This window comes from Arvicola amphibius, chromosome 2 (assembly GCF_903992535.2).
Source record: "Arvicola amphibius chromosome 2, mArvAmp1.2, whole genome shotgun sequence".
Lineage (NCBI taxonomy): Eukaryota > Metazoa > Chordata > Mammalia > Rodentia > Cricetidae > Arvicola > Arvicola amphibius.
The window spans coordinates 61,094,057-61,115,722 of record NC_052048.2 but is presented as its reverse complement, the minus strand read 5'-3'; the positions used below and the strand labels follow the sequence as shown (position 1 = coordinate 61,115,722).

General features: G+C 44.1%; 2 protein-coding genes across 2 annotated transcripts in view; both read right to left on the bottom strand.

The window, feature by feature from the left end:
- Positions 1-1,686: 1,686 nt before the first annotated feature.
- On the bottom strand, positions 1,687-11,397 carry Snrnp27 (small nuclear ribonucleoprotein U4/U6.U5 subunit 27). The gene is made up of 6 exons (XM_038320811.2): positions 11,316-11,397; positions 9,706-9,826; positions 8,390-8,502; positions 7,458-7,537; positions 2,792-2,856; positions 1,687-2,060 (listed from the first exon to the last, which is right to left on the bottom strand). Exons 1-6 carry the CDS (start codon positions 11,347-11,349, stop codon positions 2,006-2,008), a joined length of 468 nt encoding a protein of 155 aa, XP_038176739.1. The 5' UTR covers positions 11,350-11,397; the 3' UTR covers positions 1,687-2,005.
- A 7,768-nt stretch (positions 11,398-19,165) lies between these two features.
- Positions 19,166-21,666, bottom strand: part of Gmcl1 (germ cell-less 1, spermatogenesis associated) — a 40,790-nt gene continuing 38,289 nt past the window's right edge. Inside the window, exon 14 of the mRNA XM_038320253.1 lies at positions 19,166-20,477. Within this exon, the coding sequence (XP_038176181.1) occupies positions 20,349-20,477 (129 nt within the window). The 3' untranslated portion in view covers positions 19,166-20,348. The remainder of the gene's footprint in view (positions 20,478-21,666) is intronic.

The following is a 21,666-nucleotide window of genomic DNA, read 5'->3' as shown; positions in this document are numbered from 1 at the left end:
TACTGCAGCAGTCCAGGCAAGAGTGGGATTTTCCAGTCAATCAGACAGAGAGCATGAGGATGACCCCAGAATTTGTCTGAACGAAGGAGAAAATGAAATGGCCAGCAACTAAAATAGAGGAGTCAGTCTTAGGGAAGACTCTGCAGGGAAGTAAGGGCTCAGTTTAGCTTCACATTTGAGGTGCTTAATGCTGTAGGCACAAACAATACTTCAGCTTAGCGGAGGTCCAACATGACATACATAGCATGTGGCAGACATTTAAAGCCATATGGAGTGCAGGGAGAGGGTCAAGGGACAAAGCCTTGGCATGCCAACACACAGGTACTTGAAAACAGAAGATCTCAACAAAGGCTGCTGGGTGACAGCAGCCTTGTAGAGGAAAGAGTTCTAACCAACACTGCCATCTCTCAGATTTCAAAATCTAACCAAACGGAAATGGAGATCATTAAGCTAAGTGAAATACGCTAGACAAACAGAAATATTGCATGTTTTCTCTCATACATGAAATCTAGATTTAAATTTAAGTACATGTTTACATACATGTGACTGGAGCCATGAATGAATAAAGGGGGCCATGAAAAGGGAGAAAGAACTTGAGAGGTAGAGAGAAGAGAAAGCAGTGGAATATGCATCACATGAAAGTGGAGGGAGGACTTGAGAGGTAGAGAGGAGAGAAGGCACTAGAGTTATGCATCACATAAAAGCGGAGGGGGGACTACTTGGGGAAAGAAAGAAACCAGCAAAAAAAGGCAGACATGGAAAGAGTGGATAAAAAAGCAGAATGATATATACCAGGAAAATGCCCAACAAAACTCCTTACTCTATAAGCTAGCCAAAACATTAGTAAGGACATTAAAGATACAGCCAAAGAAATACAACATCATGAGACCCAAGTGTAATTACAGAACTGTCTAAAACTGCAAAGAGTGGAAATAATCTGAAGCTATCATTAGCGGGGGCTGCAATACAGGAGGGGACTGTAGATGCACCACCAGGGAAGGCTTTGCCAAGCAGACACACAGCCAACTTCATGTTTATGCACTTATGGGCTGTCTCTAAGTGGACATGCAACCTGCTACTAGATACCCATCTCAAGTCATCAAAAAAGGTTGATCAACTATGATACAACTAAAAAGCCACAGGATGCCATTATCTAAACAAGATGAGCGTAAAACTATCAAGAGTAAAGGAGGCAAGGGTTACAGGAGGGCTGAATGCACATTTTATATTAGTTCATGGGTGGGGATAAGAAAGGTGCTTCCAGGGGAGCCTGAAAAGACTCACAGCTAAGTTTCCACAGTAGAACTGCAGGGGGTTTTCGGCTTTTCTTTTCTGTTGGGTTCTCCTAAGTATTTTTATAGCAAGCATGTTTGCCGTTGTTACTGAGGGAACATAGTAAACGATATTTTGGGAAGAAATGCAGAATATATAAAAATCCAAAGCTATATTCTTTCCTTCTTCTGGTTTTTAAGCTACCAAGACTCCAGACAGCTAAATCTAAACCTGCGTGGTGACATCTACAGTCCCACCAACAAGGAGACAGAGGCAGGGAGACTGTCTCAGGTTCAAGGCTAGCCTGGATTACAAAGCAAGACCTTGTCTCAAAACAAAAGGAATCTATGTGTGGAAAAACAAAATGTTCAGGGAGACTCTTTAATCTAGCAATAAAGATACTTGTCAAATAAATTAAAATGGGTAGAAATACTGTTTTATTGAAGAAACTCACATCTAAGTCACTTTCAGTTCTTAAGAACTCCTAACAAGCATCCAGGAAGAAAGCACATACAGACTCAAAGGAGCAAGACAAACGGGCTGTGAGCACTGCAGGACACCGCGTCAAGTGCGCTACCCCCTGAGGACAGCAGGCACACTGGTGTCATAAATAAGACCATCTTACTTTACAAGAGGGAAGAACCAAGATCCTGTCTTGAGGTGTATGAAATACAAAATATAAAATACTCTCTGACCCAGATGAGCGGGAGGAAATCCTCCAACACCTCAAGTCTTATGCAATAAAATCCAGAGGTCTGTTGAATCCGCCTTTCCGATTCATGTACTGCCTATGATAAAAGAGAAAAGTAATTTTTAAAAATTTGGATCTTATTTTTAAAATATAATAAAAACATACTTCAAGAATTCAAACTAACACCTTTTAAAACATTTCATCTGGGTGTGATGGTGTGTGTTTATAGCCATCAGTACTGCAAGGGTAGGATGCAAGGGTTGCAAGTTCAAGCCCCACCTGGGATACATATAGACCCTATGCTCAAAAGCAGGGCTAAGGGACAGGTTAGTTGGTAAGAGCATTTGACTTCCAAATATGTAAAATAAAAAATGCTAGGCATGGATGTGTGTGCCTATAACCCCAGCAATGAGAGGACAGAGAGAGCTCACTGCCCAGTCTAATCAGAACTATGAGCTTCTGGTTTGAAGAGCCCGCCTCAGGGCAATGGCAGGCAGAGCTACCTGCTCACATGTGTATAGGAGGGAAGTTTCAATCCATCCGAATCCAAACACAAAGGCAGAATATCTCACAGCAGCGAGTCTTGGTGGCACAGGTCTGTAATCCCAACATTTGGGCGGCCCAAGGATTGGGTTATGGTTATCTTTAGCTATGTCTCAAAAAATGGGGACACACACACACACAAGTAAACAAGCAAGCACACATGTACAAACAGTATGGAAAAGTTCAGCATTTCCTAAATATACACAATTATCCTGTAACAATTCTCTTCCAAATATGAAACTGATTTGAGGTCAAGCACAGACATGACACAGGGACCATGCATACCTGTATTTCCTCTTCTGAGACACGTTTATGGCATAGGCATTTACAGAACCATCTACCTTCTTCCCCTGGAGAGAAACAGAAAGGCCATATTAAATATCTGGATCACAGAGGGGGATCCTGTGGGTACATTTTGAATGATAAGAGCCACTCAAGGGAAAGGCCCAATGGAGGACAGATAGCCCTAGAGGACATCCCATGAACCCTGTTCACACCTAAGAATCAATACAGTATTCTAAAAAACAAACATTTGGGGCTGGGTGTCCTTAGTGGTAGGGTGCTTACCTAGCATGCACTATCCTCAGCACCACAAAAAACAAAAACGAAAAGCATTTGCAGTTTTCACGTGATGTACAAGGTATGTTGGAAAAAAGAAGCAGATTCTAACTTCTTTTGAGGGCCAGAGAGATGGCACAGTGGTTAAGAACACTGGCTGCTCTTCCAAAGAACCCAGCACCACATGGCAGCTCACAGCTGTCTGTAACTCTAGTTCCAGGGGATCCAATGCAAATAAAAATTAAAATGAAAAAAAAAACGAATCTTTTGAAATGAGAAAAAAGTTCTCATATTCGCCAGGCAGTGGTAGCACACACCTTTAATCCCAGCACTAGGGAGGCAGGTGCAGGCGGATCTCTGTGAGTTTCAGGCCAGCCTGGTCTACAGAGTGAGTTACAGGACAGGCCCCAAAGCTACAGAGAAATTCTGTCTAGAAAAACTACAGGAAAAAAAAGTTTTTTTAAGACAGGGTTTCTCTGTGTAACCGCCTTGGTTGTCCTGGAACTCACTCTGTAGACCAGGCTGGTCCCTAACTCACAAAGATTCACCTGCCTCTGTCTCCGAGTGCTGGATTAAAGACCCACCATGCCAGGCCCTTAAATTTTTTTACACTTATCTTTAGCATGTATGCCGTTCACAAGCAGACACATCACCAAGCCATCTCGCCAGCCTCCCATCTTACTTGGGATAGGATCTCGCACGGGAACTTGTGAATCAGCTGGAGTGGCTGGCCACCAAGCTCTAGGCATCCACCTCCCATTTGTGTCTGCCCTGTCCCACTGGTGGGCTTGTAGAGGTGCACCACCAGACCTGGCAGTTTGTAGGCGCTGGGTCCAAACTCACAGCCTTACACTTACAGTCAGGGCTTTGCCAACTGAGTCTCCTAAGCCCCAGTCTGGACTGATTTTCTATTGAAATTTCCAGGGAGGATCTGCGATACGGAAGAAAACTACTGAGGGTTGTTACCACTTGAGTTCCTAAGAGCAGGCAGCAGACAAGACCTGGAGGACTAGCCTCACAAAGGAGCATTATGCTGACTTTTCACTGAGTTCAGTCTCCAGAGGCTCACTCATTCTTTGGAAGTTTCTGGAGAGCTGCATTATTACCAACTCTATTCTCATGCATTACATGTTGGGAGAGAAAATTAGCCACTAGTAAAAATAAGTAAACTGTAAATGCTTAATAGAAAGGAAAATGAATGAGCCCAGGGACTTTAACTGACAGACATGAAGCCAACTGCACATAAACGAAATTAACATCTACATGGAGTCATCAGAAAATAACCATGTGGGCTAGAGAGACAGCTCAGCGGCGAAGAGCACTGGCTTTTCTTTCAGAGGACCTCGGTTCAATTCTCAGCACTCACATGGCAGAGCCCAACTGCCTGTAATTCCATTTCCAAGAGATCTGATACCTTCATACCAATTTACATAAAATACATATATAAAAGAAAAAGAAAATAACCATGTATTCCATTTCCAAGAGATCTGATACCTTCATACCAATTTACATAAAATACATATATAAAAGAAAAAGAAAATAACCATGTATGGCTGGGCCGGGCAGTGGCTCATTGGTGCCTAAATGACCTATCACGCACAAGCCAAATCAGACCAAAGAAGAGCCCTGATCCCAGCTGCTCCTGTATCATACTACACTGCATTTTGTAGCATCTAAGAGTGTTTACTTAGGCAGGTGGTGGTGGATCTCCTCCGCAGGCAGAGGCAGGAGGATCTCTGTGAGATCGAGGCCAGTCTGGTCTACAGAGCAAGTTCCAGGACAGGCTCCATAGGTATTGAGAAACCCTGTCTCGAAAAAAACAAAGCAAGCAAACAAACAAACAGAATGCTTACTTAGTGTTCCCTTTGTAAGCAAGCCTCTTCTGACTACAGAAAGGCAGTGTCATGAATGAGACCTTTAAAACCATTCAGAAATTACAAACATGAACCAGGAAACAACAAGACCAAAAGCCAAGCTCCATCACTACTACTCTAAGAACTGTGATTACTTCACTCTGTAAGCATTGTTATTTGTTAGATGCATATTCATAATGAAATACATATTATAAAATACTCTGAATAAAAGAAAGAGGACTTGAGCTAGGTACCCGGAATTCTAGTGCTCGGGAGACTGGAGCAGGAGGGTCATGACTGTCTCAATCGACAATGCCCACCAATACAGATAAGAGGATTTGGCAAATTCAAAGACAAGAAGCTGAGATGTTAATAGTGTTAAATTCCAAAATGGGGTTTACAAAACCACCACAAGAACAAGAGTGTAGAGAGGAAAATGTTAAGATACAGTTACAGGAGAAGTCAGAAAAGGACTCTAGCAGCATAGGAAACAACTCCAAGACACTGGCAGAAGGGGATACATATAAGAAAGCTCTGTGGTGGAGGAAACTATCAGCAGGCTGAAGAGACGGCCGACAGAGGGGAGAAACAAGAACCCTTGCCAGCTACACATGAAGCAGAGAATTCACATCGACAGTATACACAGGACTGTAACAATTCAACACCAAACAACAAAGAAAAAAACATGTAAATCAATAAATGAGTTAATGAGCTGAATAAGACAGTTCCCAAAAGAAAATACACAAATGACCAATAAACATTTATGTTTAATTATCAGGGAAATATAAATTAAAACTATATCTTACCCTAGTAAAAAATAACTATTATTAAAAACCAAGTGGCAAGAAAACCAGACCACAAATCACAATCCCAGAGAACTTAGACAACAATGAGGACTCTAAGAGAGACTTACATAGATCTAATCTACATGGGAAGTAGAAAGTAGAAAAAGACAAGATCTCCTGAGTAAATTGGGAGCATGGGGACCTTGGGGGAGGATTTAAGGGGATGGGAGAGGAAAGGAGAGGAGCAGAGAAAAATGTAGCGCTCAATAAAAATCAATAAAACAAACAACAACAACAAAACAACACCAAATGGCAAGGACTGGAGAGGTGGCTCAGCAGATAAGAGCACTTACTGTTCTTCAGAGGACCCCAGTTTGGTCCTCAGCACCCACATGCAGATCCAAGCAGTCTATGCTCCAGTCCCAGGGGATCTGGCATGTACTTTTAGCATCTTCAGGCACCAGGCATGCATGCAGTGCAAGCCACACCCACAGTCAAAACACTCATAAACATTCAAAGAAAAAACCCCAAATCAATTGAAAATAAATAAAGCAAACAACAATCTGTTGATACTTTGTGCTCTAACAAAGCTTGCCTGACAATCAGAGGGCAGAGCTAGCCAATAGTTAACCATAGAGGTCTGGAGGTCTGTACAGACAGACAGACAGGAAGTTATATGGCTGGGCAGAGAGGAAGGAGACAGGAGCTCAGCCCCCTTTTTGGCTGGGGAGTTAGTAAGGTAAGAGTTGGCTGTGGCTTGCTCCTTTGTCTATCTGATCTTTCAGCATTTCCCCTGATATCTGGCTCCCAGGTTTTTATTATTATTAAGACCAATTAGAACTCGTGCAACAAAAATCAATATTGACAAGAATATAGGCAAAAGGAACCCTTCATCACTGCTAGTGGGAGTGTAAACTGGTACTCTGTAAGTCTGTATGGAGGGTTCCCAAACCACTAAAAACAAAACCACTACCAAGCAATGAGTTCCAAGTTCTTCCCATCACAGAGATACCAATACATCTATGTCCACAGCTACACTACTCACAGTAGCCAGGAAACAGAACCAGCTCAGAGGGCCATCAACAGATGAGTGGACTAAAGACACATAAGCTGGGCATGGCGGTGCCTGTCTGTAAATCTCACCACTTGGGATGTAGATGCAAGAGAATCAGAAGTTCAAGGTCTTCCGCAACTGTATAACAAGTTTGAGGGCAGCCTGGTTAAGTGGTATCTTTTCTCAAAAAAAAAAAAAAAAAGTGATTGTGGACTAAAATCTTTGCTTCTTAATCTGGGAACTAGGTTACTAAGGCAGGATTTCAAGTTTAAGGCCAGTCTATCCATGCTACACAGTGAAACCCTGCTTAAAAAGAGCAAAAATCCCTTGCTAAAACATCTACAGGTTCTAATCATTTAACTCGGTTAAGGGCAAAGGACCCCTCTGCGTCTGCCCCAGAGCCCAGCACCAGGCGGTCACTAGCAGCTATGAAGTTCCCACCATGCACCTTGTGTCCTCAGACTTGAACAGCTCCAGAGCTGCTTCTTGTCTCTCACCGCTCTCTGCCCTGAAAACTGATATCCTCTGGGCTGGAGAGAATGTAGCTTAGCATGCCTCTGTATGTGCTCAAACCCCTCAGAAACTCCACAGCAAGAGACGCTATGGAAGAAGTTATGAGTGACAGCCAAAGAATGTGGAAACCCAGGAGAGGTGTGAGGACAGACAGCCAAGAACACGTAACGGTTCCGTCTTTTACTTACTTTTGTGGAGTCAAAAGAGGCAAATCCCATTAATTTCATCATTTCTATTTCTTCCTCTGTTTTACCCTCCAAATCTTCCTCTGGGGGAAAAAAAGTTTTTGAGGTCTTATCACTACATATGTGGACACACAGAGACGTACATCTATGTAAGTGAAAAGAGTATCAACAGATTTGCAGCATTTCAGCCCATTAGCACAGAACATATAAAAGGGGAATCTATCAAGAACAAGAAAAATTGCTAGCTGAGCAGTGGTGGCACACGCCTTTAATTCTAGCACTTGGGAGGGAGAAGCAGGCAGATCCCTATGAGTTCCAGGCCAGCCTGGTCTACAGGAGTGAGCTCCAGGACAGTCTCCAAAGCTACAGAAAACCCTGTCTCAAAAAAACAAAAACAAAAACAAAAACAAAGGAAGGAAGGAAGGAAGGAAGGAAGGAAGGAAGGAAGGAAGGAAGGAAGGAAGGAAGGAAAAAAAGAAAGCTCCCTATTAACTCTGACACGCCAGAATGTCCACCATGTGCTCTCAGAGTCTTTGACATCAGATATGACCCCATCAAGTTTTGAAGATTTTCCCCAAATACAATTTTTTATGTTTTTAAAAATATCTTTCCTAACACAGAACCAACACACACTAGAAATTCAGTAATGAATAATTAAAATAAAACTTCAAGATAAAACAAAATGAACCCTATAAAAGATTAATATTTACATGTACAAAATTACACTTTTTTTTTTAAGACAGGGTTTCTCTGTGCAGCCCTGGCTGTCCTGGAGTTCACTCTGTAGACCAGGTTGGCCTCAAACTCACAGAGATCTGTCTGCCTCTGCCTGCCCAGTGCTAGGATTAAAGACGTGCACCACCACCACCCAGTCCCCAAATTTACTTTTAATGACTGAAACTATCTAAACAAGTCTGCTTATCCAGTAGCATTACCAGTAATCTGACGTTCTTTGCTCTTTATTTCTTTAGTTTCTTTCTTCTCGTCATCTCTTCTTTCTTTCAGTCGAGAAGGGGAAGGAGATGTGGATCTATGACGCCTTGGAGACCTAATATTTATCAAGTAAAAGTGTTAAACACATACCAGGAAATTCTGTTGATTTGCACAGTTACTCATGAGCCCAACAGGTAAAGGCTGGACAAAGCCAGACCAGAGAAACCAGAGTCCATTCTGAGGGCAGACGGGACTTCCTGGGCTCTGATGGTTGAAAGAGGAGCTTTATCAGTACAACCAAGGTCAGAAATGCGCCACCAGACAGAAAATCTACCTTCAAAATCTCTAAGAGGGGCCAGAGAGATGGATCAGTGGTTAAGGGCGAGTACTGCTTTTGCAGAGGCCTCAGGTTGGGTCCCAGTCACCTGTAACTGCAGTTCCTGGGATCTGACACCCTCTAGCCTCCATGGGCACTTAACAGACATGCATGTGGTACATGTAAAACACATGCAGGTGTGTATATATGAGCGTGAGCTCTCTCTCTCCTACACACACAAATTAAAAATATTTTTAAGAAAGTTTGTGACGGAATTGGTGAGATGGTTCTGGAGGTAAAAGTGTTTGACAACCTGGGAGGATTCCAAGGACCAATGCAGCGGAAGGAGGAGAAAGACTTCCAAATTGTCCTTTAATGTCCACATGCCCACCCCCACACCCCCTTCAAATTAATAAAAAAAGCGAAAAAAAGGCTTAGGTTTCTAGCAATTACACATGTCCTCCTAAACAGCTACTGACATTTTTGAAGAGTCCACATCTACCACCCTGCTAAGGTTACCTGTTCTTGATTACATACTCAAATTTCTTATGCTACCAAGCACCATGCTAAATGGTTTTCATTCATTATCCCCCCCTCCCCCCCATTGCTCTTAAAGACAACTCGACCGGACTGGAGAGATGGCTCAGTGGTTTAGATCCCTAGCTGCACTTCTAGAGGAGCTAGCTGCTAGCACCTACCCCACAGCTCACAACCGTCTGGAATTTGTTTCAGGGGATCTGATGTACCAGACACAGACATACACAAAGGCAAAACACCCATACATAGGAAATAAAAGTAAGATATACATCTTTTAAAGACTACATTTTTATGAATGATAATTAAGCCATTTGCCTAGAGTATAGAATAAAGTGTGATTTAACTCTGTCATTCCTTAAAACTGGAAGTTCCCTTCTAAGTGATAAAAGCAAAGTTATTGGCATCTCCCAGGCTCTTTGTGCTCTGCAGCTTTGTAGGCAAGCTTCTGGTTTGCTCTACACTCACCTGGAGCGTCTTCGGTGTGGGGATCTTGAGCGGCTCCTTCTGCGATCCCTCTCCCGGGACCTGGACCTTTCTCGGCGCCTTCTTTCTCGATCCCGGGATGTGGACCGGGATCGCCTCCGCTCTAATACAAATACAAAAAATAGCAGAGCCAAACGTTACCTCAAACACCTCAAGTAGTCACGATGAAAAATTAAAAAAGAAAAAGTCAGCCGGAGCCGGGTGATGGTAGCGCACGCCTTTAATCCCAGCACTCGGGAGGCACAGGCAGGCGGATCTCTGTGAGTTCGAGACCAGCCAGGTCTACAAGAGCTAGTTTCAGGACAGGCTCTAGAAACTACAGGGAAACCCTGTCTCGAAGAAAAGAAAAAAAAAAAAAAAAAGTCAGCCGGGCATGGTGCCCAGTACTCAGGAGGAAGAGGCAGGTGGATCTCTGAGCTCAAGGCCAGTGTGTGAGTTCCAGAAGAGCCTCAGCTATATAACAGAGAAACCCTGTCTGTCATGAAAAATAAAAACAAACAAACAAAAAAAAAAAAACAAAAAGTAATTCCTAGGCATAGTAACACACACCTGTAACACTAGTACTGGGGAAGTAGAGGCAGAAAGAGCATCGTTCAAGGTTAACCTCTGCTCCCTAAGGCCCTGTGTGGAAGAAAAGGGCAAGGGTGTTGCTCAGGAATAGAACTATTTGCCTAGCAAGTGAGAGGCACTAGGTTCCGTTCTCTTCGTCTCACACACACAGTAAAAAAAGCCCACAAATCACATTAACATTTTTTGACCCAATATATCAAAACTACTAACACTTCAACACATAATCTCACTTAAAGTCAGGCAATGTGGTATATATGTTTAGAATCACCCCATATTTCTGTTTATAGAATAGCTTACTATTCAATTATATTATCTAATGAAGCATACTTTTAACACAAAGTTTTGTGCTTTTTGAAAATATGGTTGGATATGAGGTCCTCCCAACATTTCTTGTACTAATTAGTGAACTGGTCAAAATAAAAGATAATGCTACAAAATAGGTATTTTTCCCCCCCAAGGAACTCCACTATCTGTTGCAAATTTACAGAACTTCAAGGGCTCAATTTGCTTGAGGTCCTGGTTGTCTGGTAAGAAAATCGAGTATTTGCCAGTTGAAGACGAGTCTTGTTCTAAACGTCCGGACACTCTAATTCTATTCCTTTAACATGGCTAAGGGCACAGAAACTCTGAGTTTTCCAGTGTCGCACCTGACACCTGCCTCAGTACTGTACCTTCGGGGCAGGGCAGGCGTACAGAAGACACGAGGCTACCCGGTATCCAATGCTAAACACTTCCAACTAATAGCCTGGGCGGGGCACTAACATCCAGTAAGCATTTATGAGCCAGGGCAATCACGTTAGTTCTCACCAACTCTTCAAGGTAAAGTTACCCACGATGATTACGGGAACTGAACTAAAGAGAAGATGGGCAGATTTATGCACGGTCACCCAGAAGCTAAGCCAAGGAACTGTGGAACTCCATTTGAGGGCCCCGGCCTCGCCCCATCCCGCACTCTCTCGGTCCCTCCGGGCTGAGGACGCAGACAGCGCCTGTCACCATCCCGAGCCGCACAAAGGACTCACCCCTCCGCGGGGAGCGGCTACGGCTACGACCCATCGGAGTCCTACTCCTCCGACCGCCCCGGAAACAACTCCACAACTTCCTGAGTAGCCGGAAGTTGCGTCTGCCCACCGACTGGAAACCTGCGGGGACGCGCTGCGAGGGTTCCGGATGCTCCAGCAAGCCGACGGCGTTGAGTCTTGCTCTGGATGCAACTCTAGGGCCCGAAGTTCCAGGAGGAACTGACAGGCACTTCTGTTTCTTCAAGTTCGTTTGTTGTTGTTGTTTTTGGTCGTGATTTCCCCCTTTGTCCTCCTGGAGAACTCACCTAACTGCGTATCCCAACACTCAGTGCAGTTCTCTTCCGTTTCCCCAGCGGTTCTCCATACGTGTAGAATACATCAAGCCAAGCCGGGCGGTGGTGGCACAGGCCTTTAATCCCAGCACTTGGGAGGCCTCAGAGGCCGGCCAGTGTCTGTGAGTTCGAGGCCAGCCTGGTCTACAAGAGTTAGTTCCAGAACAGGCCCCCAAACTACAGAGAAACCCTGTCTCGAAAAACAAAACCAACCAAACAAAAAAAATACATCACACTAATTCTTTTTTGTTGATTTTTTTTGAGGGAGATAGGTTTCACTGTGTCGTTTTCCTTTTCCTGGAACTTGCTGTGTATACCAGGCTAGTCTCAACAGAGATTCGCCTGCCTTTTGCCTCCCCAAGTGTTGGAACTTCTAAATGGCATGAACAACCCTGTAGAAACCCATAGCTACTTTTGCTCATAACTCTCAAAAGAAACAATACACCAAAGGTCTCAGTCAGCTTTGTTTTCTCAGATGACAACATTGAGGTTGTGTCCTAAACTACTGTGGCGGTTTTAAGAAGTTTTATTGTTGTTTTATTTTTATATGTAGGTAGGTGTCTCCTGAGGCTAGAAGGCTTGTATCCCTTGGAGCTGGCAGTTAGGAGCTTCCTGACAGTATGTGTTGAGAAAATGAGCAAGTGCTCTTACACCCCTGTACTCTGCCGTCTCCTAGTCCCAGCTATGGTCTTTCATGCGTAAAAGGCTCTAATATCCCGTTCTATTTCCTCAACCCTCCAGAAACTTCCATAACCTTCAAACCTTATGATGCACAAAAATAAGGAAAATGGCTCCTTTGCTCTATAAAGATGGGGCCTATTGCAGTAAATCATGAATGTGCTAAGTCTGGAGCCTCTGCTGCCAGAACCAGTGCTTTTTGCCAGTCTTGCCAGTCAAAGACTGAGGGCCGGCTTTCAGAACAAAAAGCTGGGGGTAGGCTAGTTTTAGTTTGCAAACACTTGGCCCATTAGTCATCATGTAAAAAAAAAAAAAAAGAAGAAAAAAACCAGATTTTGATGCAGCCTTCTTAATAGCTGTTCCCAACTAAACTAAAATTTCCACCATGAGACCTGATTCCATATTGAAATTATGACATAATGTGTGTCAAGGTACAGAAGAGAGGGTTTAAAGGATTAGGAGTCTCGGTCTTTGAGAAGGAGGATTTAGGGATAAACACTACTAACAGCTGAAGTCACTGTCCATATGAAGATAGGGGAATTGGAGGAAGCTAAAGACTGTGCATTGGAGGTGTGGGAGAAAAGCAAAGTGGTAGTTACAGATCATCAAGGACAACGCCCCTGCCCCCACCCTGCAGTTCATACAGGACACACCCAGACACCAAATTCTCAGCCCAAAGATTTATTACCCTGGGAGGAGGGTTGCCTCCGGGGCTGCAAAGGCAGTAGCAACAGTAGCAGGTGTTTCTGCAGGTGGGGGTTTTAAGGAGAAAAAGGTGAAGTCTCAGGCTGAGTTCATAAATCCTGATTGGATATTAATCAAACAATGAATTCTGATTGTAGGAAAGAGTCAGTGGCCAAATAAGGGAACAGACATTGGGGGCTGGCTTTAGGAATGTAGCTAACGGTTTTTAGTGAGGGTGAGGGGGGTAAGAGGCAAAACCTGTCAACACCATGTTTGCCATGCTTGGGCCTGCTAGAGCCTTTTAAAACCACTTCAAGAAATCTCTTCAGACTTTCAGAAATGGTTGGGAAGTATGATGGAAGTTGGTTTAATAAACGTTTTTTTTTTGTTTTTTTTTTTAATAAACGTTTTTTGAACACTGCTCTACTTCAGCATCAGGGAGAAAAGAACAGCGTGGTCTCTGCCTTAAGAGGCTTGTAGTCTTAACTATGGACGTAGATACGGGATGTTTTCATAATGTGGTAAGAGAAGATAACGTTCAGCGTGTTAGAAAGGGTAAAAGGCCATTCCGCCTAATCTGATCCAGGAGGGTTTCTGGGAACAATGTTCCTGAGTGTTAGGGTTACCCACTGTGTTATGTGCTAGGCATTAAGGTGTGAATACACGTTTTCTCACACATGCACACACATGTGCATACAGGTGCCATGCCAACACCTTTACCTGCTTAGCCACCTCACCAGTTCAGTACATACCTTTTGACAATGCTTATTGAGAAAGTAAGGGTTGGTCTGTTTGCAACACTCACGACATGAAGCTGTCCGTATGGAAGACACAGAGGGCAAAGAAAGGGCGCTGCGGCCTCCCTGTCACTTCAGGGGGCTCTTTCTGTGTGCGCTTCCTCCAGTCTAAAACCTGATTATTCTTTAGCTTGTGGGAAAACCTGAATTCTGTTTTATTAGTTGAACAAAAGCCAGGCATGGTGGCAAATGCTTCCATCCCAGCACTCTGGAATCAGAAACAAGTGGGTCTTCATGAGTTCCAGACAAGCCTGGTCTTCATACCAAATTCTAGGCCAACCAAAGATACATGGGATACATGGTTAGGATTCTGTTTCTCTCTCTCTCTCTCTCTCTCTCTCTCTCTCTCTCTCTCTCTCTCTCTCTCTCTCTCTCTGTCTCTCTCTCTCTCTCTCTCTGTCTTTCTCTCTCTCTCTTTCTCCCTCTCTTTCCCTCCTTCTCTCCCCCCTCCCTCCCCCCCCCCTCTCACACACACACCACATAAAAAAAAAAGAGAAAAAACTATGACGACATCTAAATAGACATTTGGGGCAGGCATTTGACTAAACACAGACAGAACCCAAGACCTGGGGAAGAAGTTAGAAATGAAGATAGGTGAGGGATTTAGGAATCACAGGAGTTCAGGAGATTGTCCTGAGTCCAAGGGTGGCCCCAAGTGGGGAGACCAAGGGTGGCCCCAGGGGGCAAGTGGACTTAACACAGAAGAGGAACGGTCTGCAAGGAAGCCAATCACAGTTGTCAAGTATGGAGACACTACTGGAGCACAGTGTATCAGAATCCATGGGGACAGGGTTCTGAGAAGGAGCGAGAATGGCTTATTCGTAAAGAGACCAGCAAAGAAGCCCGGCCCTCATCTTCAGAGCCTGTGGATGCTGCAGATGAGGAGGCTGCCCTCAACAACCCAGGACTTCCTGACGATCTACAGGAAAGCAGAGGAAGGGGGATATGGGGAGCAGGTCCTGAGACCTCAGAGGCAGGGGCCTGACGCCATGACGACAGCAACAGAAGCTGCAAGGACGGGCAGTGGGCTCTTCGTGGAGAGCTGCAGAGAGCGAAGCTCTGCTGACACCCGGTCTCAGGCACTGAATCAGGCTCTGCACTTCTGGCCTTGGACTGTGGGGAGAACATGTTTCTGTGGTTTTAGGCCAATGTCTGTGGCAATTCACTACAATAAGGTCAGGAAACCAAATCCATTAACACAACAAGGAACCCTATAAAATACCCAAGCAGGACAGGAGCACTAGCGAGCTCCTTGCATTGATCTTTTTCCATCTGAAAACAAAAACAAAAACAAAAAAACAAAACAACAAAAAAAACCCAAACCCAAAATCTGTATAATAGGGTAAAGAAAATCCACAACCATACCAATAAAATGTAGAAAAAGCATTTGACAAAATTAAGTAAAAGATTTAGAGAATCTTGACCCATCCTTGCCCACTGCACACTAACTCTGAGCATCTTTGATTGAAACACAGACTGCAAAGGGATGGGACATTTAGGTGATAACACAGGCCATCTTTGGAATTTCCTTAGTCCATCCAGCTGTGGAAAGGTGACTTACGACAGAAATTTGTTACTTGCAGTTTTGTAGGCTGGGAAGTCCAAGGTAAGGCTCTAACACTGCGTGTCTGGTGAGGACTCCTGAGTCCTGGCTGCTGCCCCATGATCACTGCTTGCTGTTTGTATAGTTCGGCTCCTTCCTATCTGTCCCTATTGGGTTGCAGTTTGGGCTCTGCCAGGAAAGCAAATCCAACCCCATCATCAGCTATGATGTTGAATTGCAATGTGTTATTTTTTAAACTGGGTGTCTTGTCTTTACTCCATAGCCCGGGCTGACTGGAACTTAGTATGTAGCTCAGGTTTTCCCTTTTTTGTTGTTGTTGTTGTTGTTGATTTTCAAGACAGGATTTCTCTGCAGCTTTGGAGCCTGTCCTGGAACTAGCTCTTGTAGACCAGGTTGGCCTTGAACTCACAGAGATCCGCCTGTCTCTGCCTCCCGAGTGCTGGGATTAAAGGCGTGTGCCACCACTGCCTGGCACTCAGGTTGTCTTTGAACTGGAGACAATCCTCCTTAGTCTCCTGAGCGCTGCTTATGAGTTGTGCAGGGATCTCCAGGGATGCAGACCTTTCATAAGCTGTCATGTTTCTGTAATTAACCCCAGTCAACCCACTGGGGTTTGTAATGAGTCTTTTTCTGTTCCATCAGCTCCCAAATAATGACACGGAGACTTCTAATAAATTAGGAAAGCTTGGCCTATAGCTTAGGCTAGTTCCTAACTAGTTCTTATAACTTAACTTATAACTTAACTAGTTCTTATAACTTGTCAGTGCCGCATCTGGGCTGAACTGACGTTTGCTCAGATCATGTCTGCAGTAGTTATTTTTGTTGTTGCTGCTGTGACAAAATCCTAGCAAAAGCAACTTAAAGAAGAAAGGGTTTGTTCTGGCTCACAGAAGAGCTCATCTTGGCAGGTAATGAATAGCAGCGGGATCTTGAGGTGGCTGGTTACAGGCCATATCTGTAGTCAGGAAGCAGAGAGTGATGGATGCTTGTGTTCAGCTTTTCTCCTTGTGTGCAGTCCAAGACCCTGACTCATATATAGATCATCCCCCACACCTCAACCTTATATAGATGTAATCCCTCATAAAGAGATAAGCTCTCGGGCTGGAGAGATGGCTCAGAGGTTAAAAGCACTGACTGTTCTTCCAGAGGTCCTGAGTTCAATTCCCAGCAACCACATGGTGGCTCACAGCCATCTAGAGTGAGATCTGGTGCCCTCTTCTGGCCTACAAGCATACATGGAAGGAATGTTGTTTACATAATAAATAAATAAATAAATCTAAAATAACTTTAAAGAGATAAGCTCTGGTTTGTCGCCACGGTGATTCTAAACCCCATCAAGGTAGCTAGCAATCAACACTAACAGTAACAAGCAACGCTAACCATTCTGTTTCCCCAAAGTCATGCAACAGACAGCTAGTTTTGAATCATCTCAGAAGGTGATCTGTGTGTCATCTGGTCTGTGGCCCAGGGATGACTAGAGCAGGGGACACTGGCCTATCTTGACAGTCTTTAAAGGGCTGGAGAGATGTCTCAGTGGTTAAGAGCACTGACTGCTCTTCCAGAGGTCCTGGTTCAGCCATATGGTGATTCACAATCATCCATGACTCCAGGTCCAGGAGATCAACGCCTTACATCAGGCGCACACGGTGCAACACAGGGAAAACATTCATACACAAATATCAACCTTTAAAAAATGAAAAGAAGTGGTTGGGGAAGTGAGTTTGGGACTGTGTGTGAATGCGCATGAGAAATAGAGTTCACTGACACTCTAGGGCTCAACTGTAAGGACTGTGGCCTCAGCAATGCACTAATGTGGCAACACCAGAGAATAAAATGTCACAATGATCAGTCGTACTAATCACACTTACTGCATACCTATTTATCACAGGACTCAACAGTAAAAGAAGGCACGAGTTTGAGTGGCTGGTAAGTCTGAGGGATACAGAAAAGGAAGTGCTGCAGAAGTGTGTCACGTGGAACACGACAGCAGGAAGGCAGAATGGCAACCACCTGCCCGCTGCTGAGGGGAAAGATCGTGGAGAAGAGCTTCCGGAAGGAAATGACGTAAGCAGAAATCAGCCAGAAGACAAGGGGAAGTATGTGCTGGAGGAGAGGTCTCTGATCACTGCAGGGTAAGGGCAGGAGGTGAGAAAGACAAGTAGAGGTGGGACCCACAGCTACCTGAGGGCATACGTGGAGCCTCTGCAGAGCTTCAGGGATGAGAGAGAAGTAGACTTGGGTTTCTTCAGAGGACATTTTGGAATAATACAGGGATGGATTGGAAAAAGAAAAATGCGCTGGGCAGTGGTGGAGCACACTTTTCATCTCCACACTTGGGAGGCAGAGGCTGGCAGATCTCTGAGTTCAAGACCAGCCTGGTCTATAAGAGCTAGTTCCAGGACAGCCAGAGCTGTTACACAGAGAAACCCTGTCTTGAAAAACAAATGAACAAAAAATAATAATTTAGTATTAAACCACAATATATTTTCTTCTTTACTGAATAAATAACCAGTTATTTAACAGTTAATAGAAAACAAAATCATAACAGAACTTGGCAGAGGCTACATATACACAGCAAGAGCTGGCACGGGCAAAACCTCACCCGTGGTGGCCTCCCCTCGTCACCTGAAACCGCTTACAACCTGACCAGCAAAAGGAAGTAATCTTCCTTGTTGATATATTCACACTTTAGTTCCCAAGATGTATAAAAACATATTTGAGTATAATTTTTTGTTTGTTTTGTTTTAAAGAAGGGTCTTGCAATGTAGCCCAGGCTGTCCACAATCTTCTGATCCTCCTGCCTCAGCCTCTTGTGTGCTAGGATTACAGGTGTATGCTGTTTGTTTTGTTTTTGAGACGGGTTTCTCTGTGTAGTCCTGGCTGTCCTGGAACTTGCTCTGTAGACCAGGCTGGTCTTGAACTCCTGAGCACTGGGATTAAAGGCGTGCGCCCACCGCCAGGCTGTTTTCTCAACATGTAAAGAAAAAGGATCCCTTATGCGGCTGAAAGAGAACAAACTGCAGCGGGAGAAGTCACAGCCAGGTGTGTGCAAGCGTAGCCTGTCACTGACCCAGCCACTGCTTTAGAAGTCTTCACACTGCAATTCTGGGAGGGATAAGGCATTCAAAGTAGTTAAATTTTGAAAAAACAAGGACAATTTGTGATCGTAATAGCATATTACTGGGAAAGAAAGACCGCCAGAAAGTCAGAGCTAGAAGCAGGTGGGAGCAGGCACTTGTGATCCTCAGCGCTCAGCCTGTCTGCCACCCGAGGGAGAGCTCAGCCTTTTTTGTTGTCTATGTTTTAGTTCGCTGTTCACTTGTTTTTTAGAAACAGTCAAGCTGGGCGGTGGTGGAACACAACTTCAAACCCAGCACTCGGGAGGCAGAGGCAGAGCTCTTTGAGTTCAAGGCCAGCCTGGTCTACAAAATAAGCTCCAGGTCAGCCAGGATTGCCACACAGAGAAACCCTGTCTTGAAAAACAAAACAAAAATAAATAAAAACCAAGCGACTAAATCTGAAGCTGCTAGCTCCACTGACCCAGGTGACCTTCCCGCAGACCCCACAGTGAGCCTGCCTTGCGCCCTCTGCCCAGCAAGGCTTCTCTAAGAAGCCACTGCGATCCAGTCTTCCAGTTCAGTTGTTTTTTTCTCTTAATCTCTAACAGAATTCTGCTTTAAAACAAAATAAACACAAAGAACCAAATACTTGGGAAAAAAAAAACTGAACTTTAAGAGGAAAAGAGAATTCTCGTTTCAGGTGAGGTTTTCGAGTCCACCTTAAAACAGGAGCGTATTCCTTTTCCAAATGATCATTTTATTTGAACAGATACATAAAAATGATTCCAATTTAAAAAAACTACTAAAAACATACATCAACCACAAAAGCACTTACTCTGACTGGAGGAAAATGAGAGTGGCTATTTTCAAAATAGCAATAAACACAAAGAACCAACGTATACAAATGATGACAGCACACATCTCATTCTTGACAAAAAGTTGTTCTAGCACGAAGGCTTTGTCCCAGCTCCTCCTGTAGATCCACCACGAATCCATCTGCATGTGTGACTCAAAGGCACTCAGTTCAGAGGGTAGAAAGTCCTGAGCTTAAGTAGGAAACAAGATTCCCAACTAAAATTTGAACATAAATTCCAACGACCAGAGAACACGAGATGTTTGAAAATGCAGTATTCTACATAAATAACTCAGAACAGAACACAGAAAGTCAGACAAGACCGCGCACATAAGGCGAAGGAATATCCTCGAATCAAACCGATTTCCCTTATTCAAGTTTATTTCAAGTCCTAAAGCTGATTGTTGTTGTTGTCATTTAAAATTGTAGGAAAGTTAAAGTTTAAAAAATATGAAAAATGCCCGAATTTAGATTAAAAACAAAAACAAACCAAACTGAAACAGAAACTTCCTAAGCCTAGCCTCCCAAACCACGAGAGGCTCTGATGGGAAAGCGGCAGGCGAGACTGGAAGGTCTCAGACTTGGCAGAAGTCTCAACAAGCAACTGAAAACCTAAAGGAGGCGCTAAAGGCACCAGCTGAAAGAGCATTTATAACTGGCCATTCAAGCTATGCCCTTAGCATTCTCTTAACAAAGCAGAACAAATTTACAGATGAAAAGGTGAAGCTCACTTACATCGGGCAGGTAATTCAAGCTCAAACTTCAATCTATATTTTGTTGCAAAGAAATGAGAAATTTACCTAAAGCAATTTTCTACAGCTACTAAATTAAAGCGAGAGTTGATATCCTTTTAACACACATGGTTTGACAGGTACTGTCTTAGTCTCACAATACGTTTTCACATGTGCATAGAGATGTGATGCAGGTGAGGACATCCCCTGCAGCGTCCACGAAGTCCATAGGGCCCAGCACTGTTAGTCACCGTGGACATGAACGCAGGAGGCTGTCACGTTAAAGCTGCCCTTGACAGTTTTCAGAGTGCTCCACTTCCCACGGAGTGCTTCCTTCAGTTTCCTGGGTTTTCTGGGTGACGGTGACTTTCAGTTCTTTTTTCTGGTGATATGTACAGGAAGTTACAGCAGATATACAAAGGGAAGACCAGAAGCCTGCTGTCCAAGTTCATCACCACTTGCTCCTACAAGACAGACAGGTGGGTTAAGACAGCAACATTTCACAACATCTGTAAGTCAAGCTGTGGAGTAAGAAGGCACTCACCACAGCTCTAATCGTAGGCACATGTATGAGCTTGTTACCCGCATTGTCCTCACCGTTCAATCCCGCACTGAGAACTAAGGCTGACAGAGCAAGCTACTCGACAGGGCAGCTATTCTCTACCAAGCTCCTGCGTATTTTATGAGTGTATAGTAAGCGGAGGCAGGGCACACAACTCAAAGGCAGAGCACACTCACACTCAGCACATTCTGAGCTTATCGCTACTTTAGCCTAACATGCACAGGGCTCTAGTTTCAACCCCCAACACCTGAAACAACCAACATACAAGTCCCCTGTGCACAGTGAACTGCTCACTTGGCTTCAGTTTTTAATAATACACCGGTACTAATCACGGGACTAAGGCAGTGAGTCACTGCTGTCATCACCAAGCAGTTCCTGCCCTCATCTAAATCCCTCACTGTGCCTAGAACACATCACATACAAAGTATATCATGTACAAGCATTTTGGGTTCAGCTACATCTATGCACATGAAACAAAGCAGGTGATGAGAGCCACAAGGGGACCACTGATGCTTTGGATCTCTCTGGACCTCACAAATCTGTCCCAAGACCAGAGAGCAGAGTAAGTGCTTAAAGAAGCACCACTGAAATGACATTTCTACACCTAGCCCTGAGGGACAGCCCATGTGCTTCAGGCATTGGTCATGTTATTCTATATATTTTGGAGATGCTGTGAGCTCTGTTTAAAGAGAGTATGAAATACCAATTTCTATGAAGATCTGGTGCGGGAGAATTGTCTGTAATCTGTCAATCATGTTTTAAATAAAACGCTGATTGGCCAGGCAGGAGGTAAAGGTGGGAAAACCAGACAGGAAGTAGAAATGATGTAATGAGAACAGGAGAATTCTGGGAAGGGGGAAGTTGATTCCTCCCACTCCTGCACAGATCACCGAAGCAGCAGGATGTAATCTGCAACCACTGAAAAAGGTACTGAGCCACATGGCTAACATAGATCAGAAAAATGGGTTAATCAAGATGTGAGAGTTAGCCAGTGAGAGGCTAGAGCTAATGGGCCAATCAGCTTTATAACTTATAGAGATCTCTGTGTTATTTCTTTGGGGCTTGCCGGCTGTGGGGTACGAGCGGGACAG